The 19222-nt window shown below is 51.9% G+C and overlaps 7 protein-coding genes across 7 annotated transcripts; 4 read left to right on the top strand and 3 right to left on the bottom strand.

Annotated features, from left to right (window-relative positions):
- Positions 1-82: 82 nt before the first annotated feature.
- HIP1_1 (histidine permease) lies at positions 83-2440 on the top strand (the record flags this gene model as incomplete). The annotated part of the gene is made up of 2 exons (XM_062873991.1): positions 83-533; positions 603-2440. The coding sequence occupies 2 exons, from the start codon at positions 83-85 to the stop codon at positions 2261-2263; spliced, it is 2112 nt and encodes a 703-aa protein (XP_062737087.1). The 3' UTR covers positions 2264-2440.
- A 446-nt stretch (positions 2441-2886) lies between these two features.
- On the bottom strand, positions 2887-4590 carry QC761_107160 (uncharacterized protein; the record flags this gene model as incomplete). Its single annotated transcript, XM_062873990.1, has 1 exon — positions 2887-4590. The coding sequence occupies one exon, from the start codon at positions 4588-4590 to the stop codon at positions 2887-2889; it is 1704 nt and encodes a 567-aa protein (XP_062737086.1).
- A 1650-nt stretch (positions 4591-6240) lies between these two features.
- On the top strand, positions 6241-7245 carry QC761_107155 (uncharacterized protein; the record flags this gene model as incomplete). Its single annotated transcript, XM_062873989.1, has 1 exon — positions 6241-7245. The coding sequence occupies one exon, from the start codon at positions 6241-6243 to the stop codon at positions 7243-7245; it is 1005 nt and encodes a 334-aa protein (XP_062737085.1).
- A 492-nt stretch (positions 7246-7737) lies between these two features.
- Positions 7738-10965, bottom strand: QC761_107150 (uncharacterized protein; the record flags this gene model as incomplete). Its single annotated transcript, XM_062873988.1, has 4 exons — positions 7738-10177; positions 10238-10413; positions 10482-10526; positions 10591-10965. The coding sequence occupies 4 exons, from the start codon at positions 10963-10965 to the stop codon at positions 7738-7740; spliced, it is 3036 nt and encodes a 1011-aa protein (XP_062737084.1).
- A 1211-nt stretch (positions 10966-12176) lies between these two features.
- QC761_0007780 (uncharacterized protein) lies at positions 12177-12553 on the top strand (the record flags this gene model as incomplete). Its single annotated transcript, XM_062871865.1, has 2 exons — positions 12177-12191; positions 12365-12553. The coding sequence occupies 2 exons, from the start codon at positions 12177-12179 to the stop codon at positions 12551-12553; spliced, it is 204 nt and encodes a 67-aa protein (XP_062737083.1).
- A 596-nt stretch (positions 12554-13149) lies between these two features.
- On the top strand, positions 13150-15252 carry QC761_107140 (uncharacterized protein; the record flags this gene model as incomplete). Its single annotated transcript, XM_062873987.1, has 5 exons — positions 13150-13316; positions 13364-13652; positions 13707-13912; positions 13967-14664; positions 14723-15252. The coding sequence occupies 5 exons, from the start codon at positions 13150-13152 to the stop codon at positions 15040-15042; spliced, it is 1680 nt and encodes a 559-aa protein (XP_062737082.1). The 3' UTR covers positions 15043-15252.
- Positions 15253-16687: 1435 nt separating this feature from the next.
- Positions 16688-19197, bottom strand: QC761_107130 (uncharacterized protein; the record flags this gene model as incomplete). The annotated part of the gene is given in 6 exon segments (XM_062873986.1): positions 16688-17050; positions 17066-17272; positions 17323-17676; positions 17684-17802; positions 17862-18777; positions 18831-19197. Coding segments are annotated over 6 exon segments (2307 nt in total). The 5' UTR covers positions 19179-19197.
- Positions 19198-19222: the final 25 nt, after the last annotated feature.

The following is a 19222-nucleotide window of genomic DNA, read 5'->3' as shown; positions in this document are numbered from 1 at the left end:
ACCCCTTTTGACGTAGCATGTCTCTCCATAATCAACCATAATTCTCTTTTGTTAGCTTTTAATATCCTTATATACCTAAGAAATGCCAAAACCAAACACTCCACACCCCTCCACCGCCACAACGCTCAACACAAACAGTGGCCAACGCAGCAGCCTCCTCCGCCGTGACTTCCTCTCTAGCCACCCCGAAGACGACAACGACAGCAATAGCACCACCGCCCACTCGCACACACCTTCGCACTATGTACAGAGCTGGGTTAACTCCTTTCGGAGGGATCCCGGAAGGAGGATCACATCCGCAACGGTGGTTCACGGCGTGGGAAGCAGTAAAGGGTCGTCGACGATAGCAGGGGGTAGCTCGCGAGGAGGTGGTAATAATGGTGGTGGTGGTAGTAGTAGAGAGGAAAAGGAGAGGCATCTCGGAGGGCATTACTTTGATTTGCACGCTGCTAATGTCAACACGGCGAATACGCAGCTTTCGAGGGAGCTGAAGGGGAGGCATTTGCAGATGATTGCATTGGGGGGGACGGTTGGTATGGTTTCTCTTTTGTTGTTGTTGTTGTTTAAAAATAGAATAGGGGCTAATGTGTCATGGGCAACAGGAACCGGCCTCTTTGTCGTGTCGGGCTCGACGCTCACTGCTGGCGGCCCGGCCTCGATGCTGTTGGCATATGCCTTCATCGGCGGCATGCTCTACTGCACCATGCAAGCGCTCGGCGAGCTCGCCGTCGCCTTCCCCGTCGCTGGCAGTTTCTCGGCTTACTCGACCCGCTTCCTCGATCCGGCCCTGGGATTCTCGATGGGTTGGAATTACGCCCTCCAGTGGCTGGTTTGTCTGCCGCTTGAGATTATTGCGGGAAGCATGACGGTCAACTACTGGAGGGAGGACATCCACCGATCCATCTTTGTCACAGTCTTCCTCGTCGCCATCGTGGTGATAAACCTCGTCGGCGTCAGAGGGTACGGCGAAGCAGAGTTCTGTTTCTCCATCCTGAAAGTCATCGCCATTATAGGGTTTGTCCTCTTGGGATGTGTCATCAACATTGGCGGGTTCCCCCACGAGGGCTACATAGGAGGGAGGTATTGGAAAGATCCCGGCGCGTTCAACAATGGGTTCAAGGGGTTCTGCACCATCTTCGTCACGGCGGCGTTTGCCTTTACGGGGATCGAGTTGGTTGGTTTGGCGGCTGCAGAAGCGGTCAACCCGAGGAAATCGCTCCCCACGGCTATCAAGCAAGTCTTTTGGCGGATCACACTGTTTTATCTCATCTCTCTCGCGCTTGTGGGACTTTTGGTTCCCTACAACCACCCCGATCTCTTGGGAGCGGAATCTTTTGCCGATGCGTCCTCCTCCCCTTTTGTCATCGCGATTGAATCAGCTGGCATCGCCATCCTCCCTGGTATCATGAACGCGGTGATCCTCATGGCGGTGGTATCCGTGGGCAACTCGGCCGTGTTCGGCTCCTCCCGGACGTTGGCTGCTCTCGCAGATCAGGGACAAGCTCCCAAAATACTCGGGTACGTCGACCGCCGCGGGCGTCCCCTTATATCAATCCTCATCGCCACCGCCTTTGGCCTACTGGGGTACCTAGCCGACCTTGACCAACCCTCCGAGGTGCTCAACTGGCTCCTGGCCATCACCGGCCTCTCCTCAATCTTCACATGGGCCTCCATCTGCCTGGCGCACATCCGCTTTCGGAAAGCCTGGGCCGTCCAGGGGCGCTCACTCGACGAACTCTCCTACCTCTCCCAGGCAGGTGTAACCGGCTCCTGGATCGGACTGTTCCTCAACATATTGGTGCTCATCGCCCAGTTCTGGACGGCCGCCTGGCCCATCCCCCCTACTCTCCCCGACCCAGACGCGGTCGACGAGTTTTCCACCGCACCCGAAGGAGCCCGCCGCGTCGTCCCGACTGTCCCGACGGGAAACGGCAGCGGGGTGACGATCAACAACCAGGGCGACGTGGTGCACAACGTTTTTTTGCAGTGCAGTTGCGTGCCGATCATTGTCCTCTTCTGGGCGGGATACAAGATCTGGTTTAGTACCAAGGTGGTGAGGCTGGAGGATATCGATCTTGATACAGGGAGGAGGAGGGCAGGGGTGGTGTACTGGAACAGTCATTCTGCTGGTGGTGGTGGTGGTGCGAGGGCAAGGGGTTTGCCTGTTTTTTCGTTGTTGACGAAGCCGGAGTTGGAGTGGGAGAGGGAGAGGGAGTTGAGAGGGATGCCGAGGTGGAAGAGGGTTTATAGGTATTTGTGTTGATATGGAAAGGAAAGGGCAAAGGGCAGCGAGCGTGAGGGGGAATGAGATATATGATGCTCGCGCCTCGCGTATAAAAGCTTGACGTTATTTTACACATGGCGGGTTGTTCTCTTTTCAGGAGGATGGCTGGATTATGTTTGATATATAGCATTCAAAGACACTTCGAATTGCTCAAACCCAAATTTCTGAAACCTCTCTTTAGTTGTGGCAAATAGTCTACAGACTGATCTGAAGAAGTTCGCAACAGCGCGCCATAAGCCCTGAGAGAAAACATCACCGGCAAGTAAAGTAAAAGTCTCTCTTCGGTTGAAATCAGTTTACACTACCTGGTAATCTAAACAAACATATCCCAGTTCCTTCTTCCTATCCTCATCCAGGCCAGTTAAAGCATAACAACAATCAATCATAACATAAAAATCACAGGGTTCCATTTTTATAACCCTTCCCTCCACGCTCTTGATACTCCGTCAACTGGCAAAAACGCCCAGGAAACATCGACGAGCCTCACACAGAAAAAAGAAACAGAGCATGCTCTGTAAAAAGGACCTCCCAGTAGATGTACAAGCTGTCTTTCTTGTCATGAAAGTGGACTGATCATGATCAAAAAAATGCGAAATCCGTTCTTAAAAGTCCCAGAAGCTCTCCGCCTTGGCAGGAGGCCCACGGCCGCCCTTTTTCTGGGGCTGAGTTGGCGCGTCCTCGTCGCTCTCGTCACCCAGCGCCCACCCGCGGCCAGCACCCTTTCTGCCACCCATCCCGTCACCAGCAGTGTTGATGCCGCGCTCTTTCTTCTCGGCCAAGCCCCAACCGCCCTTCTTATTGCCCATGCCATCACCGGCTGTGACAATTCCTCTCGTCTTGCCATTGGGGTTGTTGTTCTCCTTCAGGGCAGCGGGCGAAACATCATAGGTCTCCCAGTTGCTCTCCATCATGCGCACTGCCTTCTTCCTGTCATCACCGAGCTTCTCAGCCTTGTCTTTGCCGTTGTTGCTATCCCGAGGAGACTCATCCGTCATCTCAAAGTGAGGATCGAATGACTTGTGGCGTCCGGCTTGGTTTGTAATATTGCCGAGAGGAGCAGGACCTGGGGTCGGCGCACTGCCGTCCTCCTTGTACAGGTTCATTTCGTAGAGGTGCTGCCCTTCATTCTGACCCCTACCACGGGGTGGGCCGCGGAACCGACCGCCAGCTGGCGTCTCACCGTCGTCGACAAAGTCAAAATGAGCCTCGGCAGTAATGCGGCCCTTGGCCTGCTGGGCCTTGGGGGCAGGTTGCTCCTCAGTAATGCCATCTTCAGTAGACCAATTGCGAGCTTCCCGGGCCTTGTGCAAGGTGCGGGATGCTGTCGGCTTTTGTGGTGTTACGAAGTCCTCAAAGCCCCACGAAGCACCATGCTTGGAGCTCTTTGCGGGAGCAGGAGCGGGCTTCGGGGCCTCCTGAGAGTGGCCGTCATCAAAGTCAAAGTGTTGGTACTTCTTTGGGTTCGGGCGGATGACACGTTCGGGCGATCTGCCGTTCTCGGGCGTGTCGGCCTCGGCGGTACCATCGTCGCGGTCAAAAAGGCGGACAGCTTGGAAGTTCTTGCTAACCCCGGCCTTGGCCTTGCTTGGAGACACAGAACGCTCGCGGCCGTTGCTGGGGGAAGCGGGCTCCTCAGGCTCGTCGCCCAGAATTTCGGTAAAGGAACGCTGGGTAGGTCTGCGGCCAGCATAGGGAGAGACGACGGTAACCTCTTCCTGCTCGTCGCGCGGGGCGAACAAAGCCAAGGAGGCGTGAGGATCACGGAGAGGGTTGGTTGACTTGGTGCGGTTATGCATGGGAAGATCAGTAGTAAACCCAGGAGCTCCGCCTCCCTTGACGCATTTCGCAATCAAGCTGACCTGGTCCTTGCCATCGCGAATGGGCCAGTTGCGACCCGACTTGCCAATAACGTCGAGTTGCTTCAGCAGCGACCCTTGGTCCCAGTTCTGGCGGATCTGGAGAATCTTGCCGTCGGCATCGAACAAGACGATGTGGGTAACGGCAAAAGACACAGTCCGGTCGGCAAGGAAGTTGTCGTCCAATCCAGGCAGATACGGGCCGCCGCTGGAAATAAATTCGATGACAAGCTCAGCCTCCAGGACCACGGCGTTCTGCCCCTCGATAACGAAAAGCACGTCTTCCTTCTTCTTCTTGCTCTGGTTGCGGAAGGTCGAAAAGTGCTTGATAATGCTATCGGGACCGTTGAAGCTCGTCGTCGAGGTAATGTAGTGCAGAGACGCGTCTTGCGCGAGCACAGTCGGGGTTGGTGCAGCTAGAAACTGCTTGTACGCAGCCTGAAGCGCCATATTTGCTGATTGGGACGCGTCAATTGGAAAGAAATGTGGATGCAAAGAGGATGAGATGTTTGGGAGAGAAGAAGCCAACAGAGACCAAAAGAGTCGAAAATAAAGGGAGCGGGTCCCGAACGTGGGAAGGCCAGGATTCCAGGATGCAGGAAAGTGCAGGGTGAATGCACAGGGAAGGGGCACTTCAATGTCTTGGCAGGCACCTCGTCGACAACAGATGGAAGATGCCAAAAGCTCGGGGAGGGGGGTCAGAGATGCTAGGTAGCCAATTGAAAATGCCTATTTAAACAGTTCATGGTGTGGTGGGTTGTGTAGCTCCAGGCTATGTACGCTCCGTAGTCCGTATTGCTATAAGCTTTGGTGCCTCCCCCCCACCTTACCTACCCATCCCATCCACAAGCTGCACCGCTCGTGAAGTTCGACGCGTTGCCAGTCAAGTCTGGTTTAGGAAATGACAGGGGTCATCATGATTTCAATGGGTTATTGTTGTTCATGCGTGTCGCGGTGTTTTGTTTACTCGCTTCCTGGTTGACACGGCAAATGTGTAAGTGTCTAAGCCAGGAAGGATGACCCCGCATTTTACGTCTACATATCAAATACATGGCATCCCCCTCGGTTTGTGCGGTCTTCTTTTTACATAAATGACATCGATATTATGGTATCTCATCCACTTCAGTCCACCTTTTTATCACCAGTTGACTCACGGGTTGCAGTTTGTCAGAAAGACAAACTTCATGCTGCTTATTATCAAGTCTATTGTGGATGCCCCGCAACCCGTTTCGTTTCAGGATGAGCACCAGCCCCACATTGGAAGCAGGGATTGACGTTTCGGATGACAGCTTCATCCTGAAGAGGGTTAGGACGACTTGGCAATCATGTCGAACTGGAATCCGCCAAGAGATGCGATTCAACGACCAGTCTGGACCTTGCCCAAGGCTTGGGGTTCGAGTGACGAGCTTGACATCGTGGTGGGATTTGTATCCCCTATGCCCCGCAGATGATATCACCAACACCTTCAAGCCTCACGAAAATACTTAACCCTTCTCGATAATTCCAATGCCTCTTTGACGGTTCGTGTAACTCAGCATCTGAAACGAGGCAGCTCCCCACCCCAGCTTGCCTCAGCCTCTCACCGCAGCACAAGTGACCCTTCTCCACCACTGCACGCTGCGGAGGCATCCGTCAACCACACCGCCGGGAACGGCTTTGATACGTCACCGTATAACACCGCTCCGAGTGGCAATGATAGCCAGCAATGCATCTGCCGACGTTGTTGGCTGACAATATACCGCCAGCTGTTCACCGTTCGTTCTGTGTTTCAGGTGAGAACTTTAAAGATTGCGTCCCCATTCCAGATCAGCCTTACGGGTCTGGAGGCTCGAGTCACGAGCTGCTTTTCTTCGTGTTCAGCAAATAGCGATCAACAATGTCCATCTTATTCCCCAATCTGTATCTCTTTCGCAGGCGTTGTTTGCCTGATCGGTTCGAGATCGTCTGCTCGTTTACCTCTGCCTCTGTGTTTCTCGAGTGAGGCTCTTGAAGCCCCTTGCTGTTCTTATAAGGCTGAGCTGCCTCCTTACCTAGTCACCTCATACAGAGCTGACCTTTGTTATTTTTATTTCCAGTACTCGTCCGTAACAGCAACCAAACATGATAATCCACCCTCCCCTACCAAAGCTCACAATTTACCCTCCATTACCACCCTCTCCATTATTACACTCTCCCTTGCCATCATCCACACCACCACCGCCGCCGCCGCCACCGCCAACAATCCTCCCCAGACCAAAATCCAAACCCCAACTTCACACACACCTCCACCACCAAACTTACAACTCCCTCCTCTCACTCCCGCTGGCTTTCTCCCTCTCCCTACCCTTAACTCTCCTCAGCCCCTCCAACCTGAGGACCGCATCCCTCGAACTCAACCTCTACTTCCCCCACAACAGATCTTGCACCCTCCTCCGAGATCTAGACGACTTCTTCACCCTCAAGAATGGCTGTGGCTGGGTACCGCCAGATGAGGGGCAATCTGCTGCAGAACGGGTAGCGGAGAGAATCGACAGGCTGAAGGAGTTGCTGTTTCAATGGGAGAGGATCATCCCGCTACACGGCCCCCAAGATCAAGCGGGCATTGATGGAGAAGGATGGAAGGAGTGGTGGGAGGAGCGGGTGCACCTGTCACAAAGAAAAGTGGACAAAGAGGACGAGACGGATGAGGAGGATGTGCCGTTTGTTCCTGACTGTCGGATGGATGAGGAGGATGCGCCCGAGCATGGAAAGGATGCCGTGGACGACGACACAGATGACGAGGACACACCCTTTGTGCCCGATCACCGAAGGACAATAGCAATCGACGGGAAGCAGACTGTGATCATCGGGATAGACCCATCTGATAGACCTGCCGGAGTACCCCCTCCATCCGAACAAGAACGGCGAAAGCAGATCGACGCCATCAATAAAGCCAGACTGCGCACCATACGCGGTAGGAATCACCACCATCAATTCAAAACTTCCGAGCTGGAGTCACTTCTCCAGCAGTTTCTAGGCCAAGTGTTACAGAAGGAGATGGTGGCGAGGTTAGCAGGGGCGAGGAGTGATAACACCTCTTTGGAGTATTTTCTGAGAAGGAGGGAAGGAGACTGTGGTGGGCGTTGACCAAGATGGAATGTTACAGTGATGATACATGATTTTGCATTTACATGTACCTATGCCTTAATAAATAATTGTTTCTGTTATACCTTTCAGCGTCCTTTCAAGGAAGCTATTAACATGAAATGCTCCTTCCTACCTATGCAAAATTGTGGTATCAAACTGTCTATATCACCTTGCGCCTTCCTGTCTTGAGATCCGAAAAGATCAACAAAGAAGGCACGACACAACTGCACCTGCCGTCTGCCGTTCCTTCCTTCCACTTAGGTACCCTCCCCGCAAAACAATTGGCATATAAAGGTGGGTTTTCCCGTCTCCTATTGTGAGTCATACCTCGAAGGTTATTCATTAGGCCTTCAAAGATAGCTAATCTGCCTACTAATTTACTATTGAGGCATAATTCATGATATAATATAGGTCAACCTACTTGTCCTGTACTCATTATCTATAGAGAGGGTGCCCCCTCAACCGCATCCACCCTCCCTCTCCCCCTTCCAACTACCCAAACCCCACCGCCCAAGCCGCATTCCCCAACTGCCTCAAAACAACAACAATATTCTCACTAACCGGCGGCAACCCCCCCTCCTTAACCTCCCCCGTCCCCCCCTCCACAAAATTCGCCTCCAAAACCCCCCTCGCAACCTCCATCACCCCCCTCGGATCCTCCACCGAAACAACCCCCTTCTTCCCCATCCCCTGTACAACCACCTCCCTCCCCTCCCCTCCATAAACCAACCACTCCTCCAACCCCGCCCCTTCCACCCCCTCCCCATCAATCACCAACGGTGCCCCCATCCCCCCACCTTTCCTCCTCCCTGACGCCCTGATAATGATCCCATAAGTCCACAAACAAAGCGCAGCATGGTGCACCGCAATCGCCCAAAAGTCCTTTAGATGTCCCTTGGGGAAATTCCTCCCCCATCGGAAGATCTGGCCGGCATGATACAACGCCTGGCGGCTGTCGCTCGATTCGAGACACCATTTCTGCAAAAGGGGGTAGACCCTTCTTGCTTGGTCTTCCCCTTCTTTGCCGGTCAACAGTTGGAGGTCGATTAGAGAAACGTGGAGGTTCATTTGGAGGAGGTGGAGAATCATGGATTCTTGGGCCGACAACATCTCATGCCAGCCGCGGGTGACGGATTGGAACAGGGAGAGTTGACGGCGGAGTTCGCCGTGGCGTTGGGTGAGGAGCATTTCGGGGGAGAGCGAGGGGTCAGTAGTGGGTAAAGGAGAGGAGGAAAGGATGGATTTGAGCTGGCGGTACTCCCATATTAGGGACCAGAATCCGTGGAGGTAGATACTTATGGCGTATTGCACGTCGAGGAGGTGGTGGTTCGTGGCGAGGAGGTTGATGTCCCTGAATAAATCGCCTAGCGATGGAGGGCGTTTGTTGCCCTCACGGTTGGTCCGAGATTCGAGATACCGGATTTTGAACTCCTCTGCTGTGCGTGCAAACCAGAGATCTTTCGAGCAGGGTAAAGGGAGGGTGAGCTCGGCGTAGGACATGGAGGGGTTGTTGAATTGTGTCATGGACACCTGGGCATCTCGGAGGTAAGCGTGGAAGACGAGACGTTTCCATGATTCGAGTTGGTACCATTTTTTCCATTTTTCTTCGAGGACTTTGCCCTCGTCGGAGGGGTGGATGATGACGTCTGGGTAGGCGGTTTTGGTGAATTTTCCTCTGTAGCGCATCATGGCCATGGGAACCGAGAGATGACATTCTGCGATTTCCATTTTTCGACGGTTGCCGCTCCAGAGGCCGACGTCTTGCACTAGCATCAGAGCTTGGACTGGGCCGAGGAGGCCGATGTTGGTGTTGTTTTCTTCAAATCTGCCTGGAATGGAGATACGGACGGCTTCTTGTAACGCGAAACCGAATCTTCTTAGGGTAGTGACCGGGGCAAGAACGGCACCAGCAGCGGTGGCTATGGCGAGCCACTCTGGAGATTGGTGGTTCATGGAAAACGAGCCATAGTGAATCCATGATGAGACTTGGCACATGTGTGCAGCTAAAAAGACATGAATCCAGGTATCCATCATCTCGGCCGAGGGGAACGATGAAGCCACGCGATTTATCATGCTATTTTCCCTGCATGTGCTCAGAACGATGGCCAAGATCTTGTCCCGATTGGAGCTATGCAGAGTGTCCTTTACCACTCGATCAGGCTTGAGGGCTTTAGATCCATGTACATCCCGGGAGAGCAGTGGAAGGTTAGACTGCTCGTTGTAGCCCGTATCGGTCCTTTTCGGAACCCAACGCCAGGGTGATTCGGTCCAGATCTTGACGAGTGTCGATCGCATGGCCGCAACCTCTGCCGAATTGTCCACTTGAGTAGTCGAGTCAGGTACGTGCTGGGTGGCATCAGGTTTCCAATTCTCGAGAAGACCAAAGTCAAATTCTCGAAAGTCCAGGTTGACATCATCGCAAAAGTCCAAAACAGCCAGTCCTTGTGCCTCAGCCATTCTGGCTGAATTTCCAAACGACTGGTCGTACAGTACATCACGTAGAAATTCTGAGAATGGTGCTTTTTCCAAGTCTTGCTCCACCGTAGCCAGCCCCTGGTTCTGATAGGTAGCCTGAGGGCGATTGAGGTTGTCTGGGTTGTTCTGGTCCATTAGTGTTTCAGGCGTTGGCAACTGTGATTCTTCTTTGAACTGCCGATCATCTGGCGTGAGGGAGTTACTAGCAAGGCTGGGCTGCTGATATCGAGAAGACGACGCAAAGCTTTTCAGTGCTGGGTTGAAAGTTGGCTGTTGGAATTCAGGCTCAACGGCACTTATTGGTTGAGGGTATTGTGATGAAGCGCTCGGAGACGTGTCCGGTGGTGGATGGGACTCAAAACCATGGGCGTTTGCGGAGAGATGTAGCAGATGCATCGCGGCATCCTCTGAGGATGCTACCTCACACGTTATGCCACGGTTCTTACATCTTGTGCATCTGATAAGAGTTAGTGTGAGCTCAGGAGTGAAGAGGTGATGCATCATCAGGGGCACTCGCGGTTTCATCTCTTCACACTTGACTCTAGCCTTGGCACATGCCTGACAAGCATGTGCAACGCGGCCGGCACCAGGAGCCGCGGAGCTGAGGCGTTTACGTTTGTTGCTGTTGTCATTTTGATGGTTGGTGCGATGACGTTTGAGGAGGTCTGCCCGGGCGAAGGCTTTGGAGCAAATCTTTCACCATATTAGTCAGGTTTCTGGTGAGCTATGATGAGTTTTGCTCAGCATGTTTGAAGACGCACATCGCAGACGAAGCGCTTCCCGAGAGTATGGGTTGCTATATGTCTCTAACGCATCATCTTCATCAGTAATGTGAAGACAGTATTCGGCCTGGAGACGGTGAGTATTCACCTGGAGATGCTCGGGCCGAGAATACCGACGCAAGCAATGAGCGCACTGGTAAAGTGATGTCGGGAGCTGTGGCTGTGGCGGTTGTTGTTGTTGTTGTTGTTGTTGTTGTTGTTGTTGTTGTTGTGGCGGCTGGGAGGTGGAGTTGGCATTGATCGAGCTGGACGGATGTGAAAATGAGGCCGGAGAGGGTGATGCAGCCGGAGCCGAGACCGGGGCCGTGCCGGTGAGAGGACCGGCGGCTGATGTCGAGTGTGGGAGGACGGGTGGAGTAAATAAAGAGGTGTTGGGGTCAATTCCAACTACCGGTGGTTGGGTCTGGCCACGAGGAGGAGGATTACTGGTGGGCGGGTCAATAAGATGGCGGATTGGATACATGGTGAATTGGTGAGAAGTCCATCAATTGGGTGTAACACTGGGTCATGGTAGCGCGGGCATCATTGAGGCGCACCAGTTGGCGATTTCAGAGCCAAGTGCCCAGACTACTGATTTGGCGTTGGTGCGGACGGAACTGTGGTGGAACAAGCCGGCTGCCAGTCAGTCATTCACGTCCGTGAGTTGAGATGCAGATATCGCCAACACAATCGTGACTTGACAAACACTTGACTCGGGACTTTGATGTTCAACTTGGCTACGACTGTCTCTTGTCCAAAGCAGTTAGACCCAGCAGTACCCTAGCCAGGCCACGCGTTCCCCTGCTAAGCGGCCCCATACTCCGCGTGCCAAGACAGTTCGTCAGCGGGGAGATCAACCAGTTTCCACTGTTTCGCAGCAAACGGCCAGCATGGAATCCTGGTGCAACTCTCCAGTGCATCTGATCATCTCGAATGAAGATCTGGCAAAGCAGTCATAGCTGACCACCGAGCCACCTCTCCCGAAGGCCTCTCTTTATGAAAACCATGTTGGGACTCCTCCACCCGAATAGTACTCGCTCCCCGATGTCCTCGGTTCCGAACATCTACAAACACCCAAGCGACTAACGTCAAACCTGACACTGGCCTTTTTACCATAAATTGGCCCTGCCATCCCCAAGCAATCAAACCTGCAGTATATATTGCTCTTGCGGTTGGGACGCCGGGCGCCGCATTCACACCCAAATGGATTCCTCCGACGATTAGGGCGGTTTTGGCATCAAAGCCATACCGCGATTTCACTAGCTCGGGACTCGAATCATTATCTGGAACCGCTATGGGACTTGAAACTGTTTCGTGGGGTTGGCACTCATCAGTGTTCAAAAGACAAGTACCTCGACACGCACCCTAGCTTTACATCACACTCAGGCGGCTCTTTTGAATAGAGTAACATCATGATAAGCTTATGATGCCAATGTTGGGGAACTCCGACAGGCCCACTAGGCAATATATTTCAAAGTCTTGTCCTGACCGTTGCCCAGATCTCAAAAGAAAGAAAACAAGAGTTTCTCAGCAGGTCACAGTGCCGTGGTGAGCCAACCAACACCAATCCTTGTCAATCGCCATTCAACATCCACTCAAGGAGAACACAATGGTGGGTAGGCAATATTCTCGGTCTTGTCTGTCTTAATACCCATCGCTAGTCGACCGGGCAAGCCGATCCCAGTCGCCTTGCAGATGGTCGAGCGGCCCGTAAGCTCTATACCATGCCCGGGAGCCGGAACGGAAGCTACAAAAGTACAAGCCATGAATATAAGCCGCTATATCATCACATCCCTTGACCACGAGTGGCAGAAAGCAGGATCGGACCCGAGTCTGTGCGTACAGATGCCGGATGGTTTCATTCATGCTGACTGTGATTGCAGAAAAGCCATGTCTTCTCCTCAATCCCATATTGTCTTGCTCTCAACCACAATACTCATCGGCCCTTACGGAGCTACGGAATGCTTCATAAGAGTCTTTCTCTTCAGGAGATAAGGCTGCCCAGCAAATGCTATTCGGAGCTCCGGGCCTCGGCGGGTGCTGGGTCTGTTGTTCTGACGGTTGGAATATAAAAACACAGACCGGGAGTGTCAGCCAAGTTGTAATGGAGCATGCAGTGCAACCGATGGCACAAGGTACAGTACCATGAACCCCAGCACCGGCAACGGTGTGCTAGGTTGGTAAAGCGCTGCGATAAGTGTCAGTAGACCACCACCACTGTGCCAAGGAATGAGCCAAGCCATAAACAAGATGCAGGGATTGCAACTGTCCTTTTGCATATTACAACACACTCTCATTGTATCGGTCTTGTGTATGTAGCAGTCGCCCAAGAGCCCGCGAGGTAGAGCCGTTTCGGCCTTTTTTTCTGCGCGGATGGCAAAGAGTATATGACATCAAGGACCTCGCAGAACTAGCTGCTCCTGACCGTGTCGACTCTTAGGTTGGTGTGTCAGGTCCTCTCCCTTTCAACACCACTTCGCCGAAGGATCCAGACTAGAGTGAGGCTTGATCCTACTGGGGAACACAAACATACTTGTACAGGACGCCACAACAACCCCTTTTCCAGGCTGGTTACTAGGTCTGACCCTTGGAAACCGTATGTATATCTACACCACCCTTCCCATAACATCATGTCTACACGTTTACTAACATTCATCAAGAAAACATTATGGCTGGAGATCGTATCGCTGCCTCTTTGGCGGCCAACCCCCATAGTGATCGTGGTGACAAGAAGAGAGTTGTCACCCTCGGCAACGTTCGTCTTCGTGATCAGGACACGAACGAGATCATCCTGATCCCGACACCTTCTTCTGACCCCAATGATCCCCTCAACTGGTAAGCCTTTTACATCACCTCGAAGACACCTAGCTAACACTTCTTAGGCCACAATGGTACAAGTACTATATGGCGACCGTCATCTGCTTGGCCATGATGATTTGCAACTTTCTGGCGGCAGGGCCCTCGATTGCCATGGTCAACATCACCATGGAGTTCTTCGTTGGTGCCCATCCAGGAAGAAACCCCAAGCTCTTCCACGAAGCTGTAGCCAAGGTTGCGTACTTTTTCACCACCTGTGCTCTCATGCAGGGTATTGGAAACTTCTTCTGGGTCCCTGTTGCCAACAAATGGGGACGCCGGCCGACTTATGTCTTTAGCTATTTGATCTACTTTGTAAGTCAAGAAAAATCATGAACGAACGCTGAACCGAACTAACAAGGACCTCAGGCCTCTGCTGTCTGGCTTTGCTTCGAGCGCTCCTACGGCGGGTTTCTTGCCGGCCGTGTCATCATGGGCTTTGGTGCCGGTGCTGCCGAGACAATCGCTCCCATCACCATCGCCGACATCTTCTTCCTCCACGAGCGAGGTACAGTCATGGCTTTATACAGCTCCTTTCTCGCTGTCGGTGTAGCCATCGGTCTCATCATCTCAGGGTATGCCCTCTATTATCACACCTTCCCATCCCCATTCTAACAAGATATCCCCAGCGTTATCACAATCGACCACCACTGGCGTGTAATCTTCCAAGTCGCCTCCGCCCTCGTCGGCCTCGTCCTCCTCATCGCATTCTTTGCCTTTCCCGAAACAGCCTACATCCGTGAGACCCCTTCCAACAGCGACGACTCCTCCTCCACCGGCACCCCCAACCAACGCTCCTCCACAGAAAAGAACCCAACTGCCACCATCTCCGACCCTGAGTCCCGCCGTGTTGGCAGTTCCCCCCTCCCAAAGAAAGCCTCCTACCTCTCCACTCTCAAAATCTTCCACGGGACTATCACCCACGAGTCATTCTTCAAACTGACCGTTCGTCCCCTCGGTCTGATTTGCCTCCCCCCTGTCCTCTGGGCTGCCCTTGTTGAAGCCGCCACCATTGGGTTTCTGGTTGCTATGACATCCAATGTTGAGATCGCCTACGAAGCAACCTACAGATTCAAGTCATGGCAGGTAGGCGTCTGCTTTGTCTCTGCTTTGGTCGGTTCGCTGGCAGGTATACCGCTTGGTGGATGGTGGGGAGACAAAGTAGCGGATTACTTCACCAAGAGAAACAACGGGATTAGAGATCCGGAAATGAGACTGCCGGCGATGATACCTGCCATGATCACCGCGCCGTTGGGGCTGGTGATTTTTGGGGTGGGGATTGAGAAGGGCTTGCATTGGATGGTGCCGAATTTGGGGATTGCGTTGTGTAAGTTTTTCTGCCGAGATACCCAAGAAGAAGAAGTGCTGACATGGAAGGGAAACAGTGAATTTTGCTATTGTTCAGGGAACGAATGTAGCGCTGGTGTATGTCATTGATGCTTACCGGCCTGTGGCAGGGGAGATCACACTTGCGGTCATGGGATTCAAGAGTTTGTTTGGGTTTTTGCTGTCGTTTTATACGAATACTTGGGTGCAGCAGGCGGGCTATTTGAATGCGTATGGGACGATGGCAGCGATCTCGGCGGCGGTGTTGGTTTGCTGGGTGCCGTTGTATTTCTGGGGGAAGACGATTAGGCATGTTACTTGGGGTTGGCCAGTGATTGGGTATATTCATTGGAGTGAAGATCGGGAGGTGGGTGAGTGAGTGCTTTCAAGACAGCAGATCAGGTACCTGCGTACAAAGGGGCCAGGAGAAATGTCGCTTCTAAAATGTGTGGTTTGGATTCGGTAGCTTCGAGCTTAAGTAGGTAAACAGGTTGACTGAGTATGGCCGATGAAGTTATTCTCTCACTCAACTCGACAAGTTGGTGGTGAAGTTGAAGCTTGCTTAAGGTAGTGAAGTCATGCCTTTCCGTTCTTCTGCTCATTTTTCCATCCCGAAACCTTTGTTCAGAAAAGAATATTCCAGAGAACAATCCTTAATGGCGGAAAGTCATCAATTCTTAGAAACTACCTTACCCACACACCTAGAGGTAGCCTTCATATGATTCGTCTTCGAGGATCAAGCACCTAATCTCATAGATCAGGTTTTGTGAGGGGAAACAACCTCAACAATTTCATCATCCTGATTGCATACAAGAATATAAGGTGGAAACCGAGTAGCATGCTTGTCGGTTGCATCGGATGCCTTGAAAAACAAAGGCTTGACCATCGCGCCCCGCTCGATCGGGTGAGCCATCTCAGGGAGAGGGGACTGTGCAACTTCCAATGACAGCTGTGACTGGAACTTGAATGCGGGATTGGCTGGGCTGCCTTCCTTAGTGACAAGACGTTGCAAACACTTGCATTGCCAGCTCGAGCAGCGATCATCAAGGCCGTCTCGCCACAGTTTTTAGGTATACTTGGATCGGCCCCATGAGCGACAAGGACGTCGATAACGCTTTCGTTGTCAGCTTCAACGGCATAAATGAAGGCCGTTTTGCCGGATTTTGCGCGTATATTTGGGTCAGCCCCTGTGACCAGAATATGTTCAACAGTCTTCGCATGACCGCCTTTAGCAGCATAATGTAGAAGCATGTATCCCTTGATCTGTAGTGTACGTTTCGCTTCCAGCAAAACTTCAACGGTCTTCTCATACCCCAGTTTACGGGCGAATGCCAAGCATGTAATCCCATCTACCAAATCGTGATGTATATCACCCCCCCCAATAATTAGGGCATCCACACATGCGGCCAGTTTCGAATTTTCTTCGGGTCGGCCTTTAGATAGTGCAGGATTTAACGCTGTCATGCCCCAGGGGTGTTTGACGTTCGGATCTGCCCCCTGCCTCAAAAGGACTTCGACGATATCACTGTCCCATAGTGCGGCCGCTTTCGTCAGAGCCGTATCTCCGTGTCTATCCCTTACATCTCACTCGGCTCCGTGAGTCGCAAGAAGTTCGACAGTTGACAATCTCTGGTGCCTCGTGGCTCCGACCAACGGCGTCTCTCCGTGTATGGCCTCGACCGAGTTGACATTTGCGCCAGCCTGCAAAAGCATCTGAACAATCCCATGGCTAAGACCGCATGAGGCAAAATAGAGAAGCGTCTGGCCCCCCTCGACGCTGCGGCATTCAACATCTATGTTTTCTTTAAGAATGAGACTGAGAAGGTCATATTTGTGTTCCTCAAGCAAGCGTAGAAGGGCAATATTGTCTAGCCGTATACCAGTCTTGAGCAGTCGACCAAGAACTTCGGGACCCTTGAAATTTTCCAAAATAGCTGCTTGACGGAGCATGTTATTCAAGAGTTGCCCGCTGCAAAAAAAAAGGTCGTTTTGCAGCAATCGCCCAGAGTTGATAGTTGAATTCTTCATAACGCCATGGAATTTCGCCAACAAAGTTTCATCGCAGAATCGCTGTCTCCGTGGACAATAGATTGCATGAGGGACTCGGTGAATTTCCTTTCATCGGTGGCGGTCTGGGCGACGGGATTGTGCTTGTGTCTTATGGCCCATCGTACCAACGTGTCGTTCTCCTCGAGAATTACTTGCTTATGCGCAACCGAGATCAAGAGTCGCATCATTTCCAAGTTGTTTGTTTCAATGTCTCTTGAGTGGCGTTCCCAGTTTTCTTTCGCATAGCCGTAGAATGGCCATTTTTCTACATATGTTGATGACTGTTGACTAGTGGCGAAAAGGACTTGGCCCATATCAAATCCAGGCTGTTTTCGTAGCTACAGCAATTTTACTGCAGTATCACGGACTTTGAGTGGAATTTCCATTGTCCGGATGATATTTGCTGGTGCGGCTGGTATCTGGGGTGCAACCCTGACCGAGATAGAACTCTCGAACACATCATAAGAAAGATATGTTATAACAATCTCGCCCACTGCTGTTTCCGCCCCTTCTCGTGTAATGATTGGTCGTGCTGCACCTTTGTATTCGCCAAACAAAAACTGAACGACACTTTGGTGGACAATACGTATCGTTAGCGATCTTCATCGACCATAACGAGACTCCCACAACTTGCTAGTACGGCATAGATATCGCTGATGAGCTCTTCCGAATTCCAAACGCGGTTTCCAGGTACAAAACTTAGAGCATCTCGAAGCTCCTCTGCCGTCAAAGGTCGGTATACCGTTGTTAAAACTTTGAGCACCTGGTTTTGATAACCCTTGCTGTTTTCCGTTGCGTTTCTAAGGATTCGCGAGAATGTCTCGTTGAGGTCCTTGGGTAGATTTTTCAAAGCCGCGACGGATGTCGGCATCTGTCTGATTCTCTTGTTGGCATAAAGCTGAGATCTGGAGTGCCACCCAAAGAAACATCCCCTGTGCGCCTTCCAAGAGAGCATCGGCAATCTCTAGTACTAGGGTGGAATCTGTTAACCTCAGCCTGCTCGACTTGATGAGCCTTTCCAACTCGTCATCTATGAAGTTGGCGATATCAGCAGCATTGTTGCGAACGGAGAGTCGGTGCAGATTCAAAGCTGGGCTGCGCGTGCTGGAAAGAAAGTGTCCAGCTCCAGCCTATCTGAAAGGCATATACGCAAAGTAAATCTCTTCTGAAGTGTCTGTAGTTGGTCGTAGACAGTGGCCTTCTCTTTCTCGGTGCATTCGTCCAAACCGTCGAGGATTATAAAGGCTTCCAAGCCTGCCGGGAGACAGTCCTGAAGCATTCGATATCCCTCGTCAACGGCTGAACTCGATCTTGGCCAGTAATCTTCAACTCTCTGGCGCTCAATCTCGGTAAAGTCGGCGACACGGGTCAGAAGCTGTCGAACGATTGATCCGATAATCGTTTGAGTTTTCAAGCTTTCGTCTATATTGTGTCGCCAGAAGAAATAGACGATAGAACACTTCGCACTGCCAACGTGTAGGCCTAGATCTGCATCCATATTGGCCAGCAGAACTGACTTTCCAGATCCTAGTTTTCCCTGGCATATTAGGGTTGCAGACTGTCGTGCGGTTTTCCAGCTGTGATACTCCGCGCTGCCTTGAAGAAGACTTGTGTTGCCCGCTTTTCGTAGCTCTTTCCAAGTGGACTGATAATCATAAGTCGAACAATAGTTGAGGACTTTGAACTTTGCTTTCTCTGCTCGACGAGTCTTTCCTGAGCTCATGATGGCCTTCAAACTCAATCCTTGCTCTTCGATGCTTTTATTCGTGACGAGCCAGACTTCCGCTTTAACTGAGACAGCCCAGTGGTCAAGCTGGTTTCGAAACGAAGTCATCTCTTGGTCACTCAAGAAGGCTTTCAACTGTTGAAAGATAGATTGTTTCGTGAACATCACAAGTTGGTGACACAGACTGACGACAACGGTAAAGTATTCACACATGTTTGACCGGAGCGACCGGGATCGCGGGTAGAGCAAAGCCATCTCTTGATAACGTGGCGCAGCACGGCCAGCATCCATCAATAACTTGGAGAGCCTCTCGACACACGCAGAGGAATTCGCCGTCAGCTGAGTTAGTAGTCAGTCATCATTCTGAAAAGAGCACCATACAAAGTTCCTACAAGCAAGTTGAATTGTACCAGTGACCATACTCCACAAGCAATAAGATTCTGAAAGCCTCCAACAATAACATCTCCGAGTGCTGCAAATTGTTGAACGGCTTGTAAAATGTTGGTGAACCGGGGGCCGAAACAACGGCCACGAAACACTTTGGTTTTGGACACGCGGTCAATCTCCGCCGTAATTCGCATGACGTCGCTAACATCTGGGGGGGATTTGTGTGCTCGAAGCCTGTAGGCAAGCAAGGTCTTCTGCTGGTCGAGGTTGAGGTCTTTCTCATATTGCGCGACAGCATCTCTCAATCTCTCTTCCGCCTTCGATAATGCAATCCCCGCTCGCACGAGAGACATATTAGTCTTATTGTTGAAGGAAGGTATTTCGGAAGCGCCCAGGA

This window comes from Podospora bellae-mahoneyi, assembly GCF_035222275.1.
Source record: "Podospora bellae-mahoneyi strain CBS 112042 chromosome 1 map unlocalized CBS112042p_1, whole genome shotgun sequence".
NCBI lineage: Eukaryota > Fungi > Ascomycota > Sordariomycetes > Sordariales > Podosporaceae > Podospora > Podospora bellae-mahoneyi.
This window is presented reverse-complemented; position numbering and strand designations above follow the sequence as displayed.